We start from the raw sequence: 5,187 nt of genomic DNA, 5'->3' as shown, positions 1-5,187 counted from the left end.
TCAAGTATTAGTTACATGGTCGTGTTTTAGTTTCACTAACCCGCGTGATGCACACGCTCCTACTCACAGCGATTTGGCCTTCCAATGCTCATTTAAAAATTGAAATATTAGTGCATTTCCTCACCTACTGGGTTTATTTTATTCACCGTAGTGGTACTACAATGTCTTCAACGATAAACATTTGGACCAATAAATGGTCCTCATGATCAAGTTTATCAGGGAACACACCTTTTTGAATTATTATAATCGTGTACTACCACATCAACAATTTATGAAAGAAAAATGGAGGATTCAATGAAAACTGAATGACTAAAATGTCAAATAAGTAGGAAACTGATATTTCGTTATATAATTAATAAATAGTTAATTAGTTACTATTCCATTATTAATTATTAATTTTTTTTATCAATTTTATGGTATTTTGTTTTTACTGTATTTGACTTTTCAAAAAGCTCAATATTGAGATTTTTGAAACCACAATTTAGAAACAAAGTGATTTCAACCATATGATCTTATATACATCCAAGACATGGCATGTAGATCAACTCCATCACTGTCACCAATATAGTGACCAAACTTTACACATAAGGAACACAAAGTCATGTATTAGTTATAATTCTTCATCAGATACTATTATTTTATTACATATACTTTTTTTAGAAAAGTAAGAGAGAGAGAGAGAAACAAGTCCGGGACAAATAATCATATAAAAAAATACCAGTTAAATATATTTGAAAAGAGAATTGGAATTGGATTCAAAATTCTCTATTAATTTCTCTTTCATTCATTTGTCAAATCATCTCCATGTAATGCCAACCGCGTTCCGGTAAATTCCCCTAGTCGTATCCTTCCAACCGTTCCATATATAAAATGTCTCAAACCCCCTAACCTTTCTTACATCCCCAACAAGCTTCTAAGTGTGTAACTGTGTTAGAACAAGAGCTCAAAGATACAAAAAATTCAGGAAATTCAGAATTGAAGGACAAACAGATTCTGCAGATATAACATATAGCTAGTAGCATCAAGAAGTCTTGCTTGCCATGGCTGAGGATTTTCAAGCTGCTATCTGTGGTGAAAATTGGTGGAATAATATTAATCCAACAAGAAGTGTCTTTCCTCTTATGCCATCAACTTGTTCGGTGGCAGCAGCTGATCATGCAGGAAACTACAGCACTTGGCAAAGTACTACTGATTTCGTTGATTTGAAGGGAACAAGGTCTTGTGCTGAGCTGGAGACTGATAATAACTTGAGTTTTCTTGATGCTGAGAAGCCACAGCAGAGTGAAAGTGGTAGCATCTTGATCAATTCCACCTTACAAATGATGGGTTTTGGCAAGTCATCTTCAACTTCATCGAATTGGAATCAATCTTTATTGTAAGTTTAATTTTCAGAATATATATCAAAACAAATATATGGTGTTGTTATTAATTAGTACGGCCCAAAGCTTCCCACCATGGAAGAAAAAGTTATTTTTTCTTTTCTTTTTCTTATTGTTTCTTTTGAAAAAGGAACTTCATTTTATCAAGCATATGCTTATCTTTTGTGAACTTCTTTCTCTGCACAGAGGGAGCGGTTTTGATTCTGTGCTTCAAGAAGAAACAGGCATAGGTGGTGGCAGCCAAGTTTCCACCGTTGATGCTTTGAAGCCAATGAACCAAGAATTTTCCTTGGATCAGCAGAGTCTGAATTCTGTTGTTACAAGCACTGGATCATTATCTGGTGGTTTCCCAGTTGTTTCAGCCTCCTATGGTTACCCTTCAACATTGATACAAAGCTTATATGAGCCTGAGCCTCAACCACAACAACAGAACTCACTTTTCACCAACCCCTCCATGTCCTACTCATCATCTTCCGCAAACTATGGGATATGTTCCAATGAACTGTCACCAACTTGGTCCAAAGTTTCTTCCCTTCCCAAACCCTCAATGCCAAAGCAACAGCTCAGTGGATTGCACTTTTCCAACAACACTGCTTTCTGGAATTCTTCAGCCGAAGCACTTAATGACATAAGAGCAGGTGTTTTTACTTCATCACAAGCCCAATATCAAACGGCAAAATTTGAAGAGAAACCCAACTGCCCCAATACTCTATTAAACAAGGTAATTAATTAATTAATTAATTAATGGTTTCCAAGTTTATAAATAATCCATGGCTGGCTAGCTAGCTAGGGTTTTTTGTGGATTAAAGGTAATAATTTGGTTTAACTACTTCAGCTCAAGAGAGAAGAATCACCAGACGCAGCGAAGAAAAATTCTCCTGAGCCTGCATTCAAGAGGCAAAGAATTGAGACTCCATCTCCATTACCAACTTTTAAGGTACTTTAGTAATATATTCTATTTTCCATTATCAAAGCTTTATATATATATATATATATATATATACTGGTTAACTTTCATTTATAATAATAACTCTTTAGAATTGATCATGTTGATATGGATATATGGACAGGTTAGGAAAGAAAAGCTGGGGGACCGCATCACTGCTCTTCAGCAATTGGTTTCACCTTTCGGAAAGGTAAATTTTTTTGTATGTTCTTTCTTTCACTTTATTTTTTTTCCCTTCACGGCAGCTTTGACAATGATATGGTAGAATTTAAACCTTTACATTTTAGACTTTGAAGGGTAAATTGAAAACTCACCAGATATTATTATATTCTTGTTGATTTTAATAGACGGATACAGCATCCGTTCTTCACGAAGCCATCGAGTACATCAAGTTCCTCCATGACCAAGTCAGTGTATGTTTCCATTGTTCGAAGTTCTAACTTTGTTTTAAAGAAAACCCTAGTTATAATTTTTATATTCTACAAAAAGAAAATGTTAAACGACAAGGGTTTTCTTATGTGTTTAAATATAATTTTTGTTTCTTAATTTCAGGTTTTGAGCACTCCATATATGAAAAACAACGGAGCTCCCATTCAACACCAGCAGGTACTCCATAATATTTATGTCTGAATACTCTAGTTACACACACATGTACTAGGCATCTTGATTAATTCATTGCAGCTGTCATAATCACCGCAGTGAATTATATATATATGTTGCAATATAAACCGTTTGATAATTCTATATATGCTCATCCGTCCAACAGTTTACGTTACACTACATTAAATGTAGTGAATGTCCTAACAATAACTTGACTGTAGAGAATATATAATTAATATAGAGATTTCAATTGTGAATTTTGAAATATTTGTATATTTGTGTGTTTGAAGGATTGTGATAATCTGAAGGACTCAGAAGGGGCAAAACAAGATTTGAGAAGCCGAGGGCTGTGTTTGGTGCCGATTTCAAGCACATTCCCAGTGGCTAATGAGACCAGTGTTGATTTCTGGACGTCTACATTTGGAGGCGCACTCATTGGCAGGTAGAGACAAGTGGAGAACTCGTGACAATAATAACTATATATTTATAAATAAACTAAAAGGAAGAAGAAGAAGAAGAAAACACGATTATGCTAAAGAGAAAATTAAAGCTGAAGAGAACAAAAGAGCAAAAAAGAAAAAGGAAGCTACTCTTCAAAGAGGACACGTAAAGCAGAATGATGTACACTAGTAAATGATTAGTGACTACTGGAAGAGATCGAATAATAGATTAATTAGCTATAGGTGCTTTAAGAAGTTTTAGTGTTTTTATTATTAACATCGATGAGGGGCAGGAACAAGTGCTAAATTCAGAGGCATTTGACATATTAGATTAGAGTTTTTGTTGCTGCTGTGGTTAGAGAGTCAGTATTATATGCCTGAATTTAGCAGATGGGGCTAGCTAGCTAACACGCCTTTTGTTCCTGCTATAATCGATGTATTATTGTAGTATATATTTTGAATCATTAAAGGGGTTTTACACCAACTTTAATTTTTTTTATTATTTATATGAAAAAAAATAATCAAAATAAAGCGGATTATATTGTACCGTTCAATTAATGTTCATTTTTTTCAGGTTAATTTAATCTTTTATTTGCTTATTGTATTAAAACGGGCTAGTGGTTACATAGTGGCTTACTTACCACTTCCCGGTTTTAGGGTTATCTATCTCTCTTTGTTTACTCATTCAATTAGTGTGTTTATAAATAAATTATACACGAGGGCACGCGGCAATGGCTTTTCAACCTAGCACTTATCAAATCATTGTCTTTGGCAATGAATCATTATTCTCCATCCTTATAAATTCCTATCTTCCCAATCACAAAGCTTTTGTATATAGAAATATTCAGATTACGAGGCAAGATATGATACTGTATTTTTTTTTACAATAATATAATGAATTTAGTTATTACATTAATTTTTTATCGACAAATATTAATCCTTAATATTATTAGTTTTTATTATTACATCAATTATAATTTTTTTTTTAGAAAACTGACTTTCAATTGTACTTTTGTTTGTCAATATTAGCGTTGTCTTAAATCATAGTTGTTTTTTTTTACCCAAAAATCATAGTTGGTTGTTTTTTTATGTATCTAATATTTAACGAGAAGAATGATTATATATATATATATATATATATATATATATATATTAAATTTATTGATTTTTATAATAATTATTTTAACAATTAATTATAATTTAATGGTAATATAAAAAGTATTTTATACTATCCGTGCATGACTATTAAATTCATATTTAATATTTTTATTGAAAAATATAATTTTGAAATAAATTTTAAATGTTTTTCTGATTAAAATTTATATTTTACTTAATTGTTATAAAAAATTATATTAAAGATCATTATAAGTTTACAAAGTTTAACTTATATACGTACTTGACGGAATAACGAGACTCTACTTTATTTGTCTCTTTACTGGTGTGTGTTTGATTTCTCATCTCTTCCTATTTTAGCACATCCCATATATATATAAAGCTAAAAGGATTAACTTTTTGCATATTGTGTATATTTTGACGTGATTTTTACTCTCAACGTACGCATTAGATGTTATATACCATATGAGTGTCAATTAAGTAAAAAGTTGTTGATCTGATTGAAATTAAATTTGTATATGAAAATATAATTAATTAAAAATAAAGATCTCATTAGAGGTTATTCAGATTTTTATAAAAAAAAATTATCACAAAATTAATAAATACTTTATAATAAATAAATACTTTGCATGTTATAGATAAAAACACTTAATATAGACCAAGTGGAAGGAACAAGTGCTTCGTATGTGTGGAAGTATAAAGTGATGTT

At 31.5% G+C, this 5,187-nt stretch overlaps 1 protein-coding gene across 2 annotated transcripts; it reads left to right on the top strand.

The window, feature by feature from the left end:
* Positions 1-735: 735 nt before the first annotated feature.
* Positions 736-3,849, top strand: LOC100805087 (transcription factor bHLH112). Of its 2 annotated transcripts, none has more exons than XM_006594582.4 (7): positions 736-1,375; positions 1,566-2,100; positions 2,215-2,316; positions 2,450-2,515; positions 2,673-2,732; positions 2,878-2,931; positions 3,216-3,849. In XM_006594582.4, the coding sequence occupies exons 1-7, from the start codon at positions 1,041-1,043 to the stop codon at positions 3,369-3,371; spliced, it is 1,308 nt and encodes a 435-aa protein (XP_006594645.1). In that variant the 5' UTR covers positions 736-1,040; the 3' UTR covers positions 3,372-3,849. The 2 variants fall into 2 exon arrangements, with proteins under 2 accessions (XP_006594645.1, XP_003541762.1); XM_003541714.5 differs by having other exon boundaries at positions 2,673-2,738.
* The last annotated feature ends 1,338 nt before the right edge of the window (positions 3,850-5,187 follow it).

Source organism: Glycine max, chromosome 13, assembly GCF_000004515.6.
Source record: "Glycine max cultivar Williams 82 chromosome 13, Glycine_max_v4.0, whole genome shotgun sequence".
NCBI lineage: Eukaryota > Viridiplantae > Streptophyta > Magnoliopsida > Fabales > Fabaceae > Glycine > Glycine max.
Note: the sequence above shows the minus strand (reverse complement) of the source record. Positions and strands in the feature narration are given on the sequence as shown.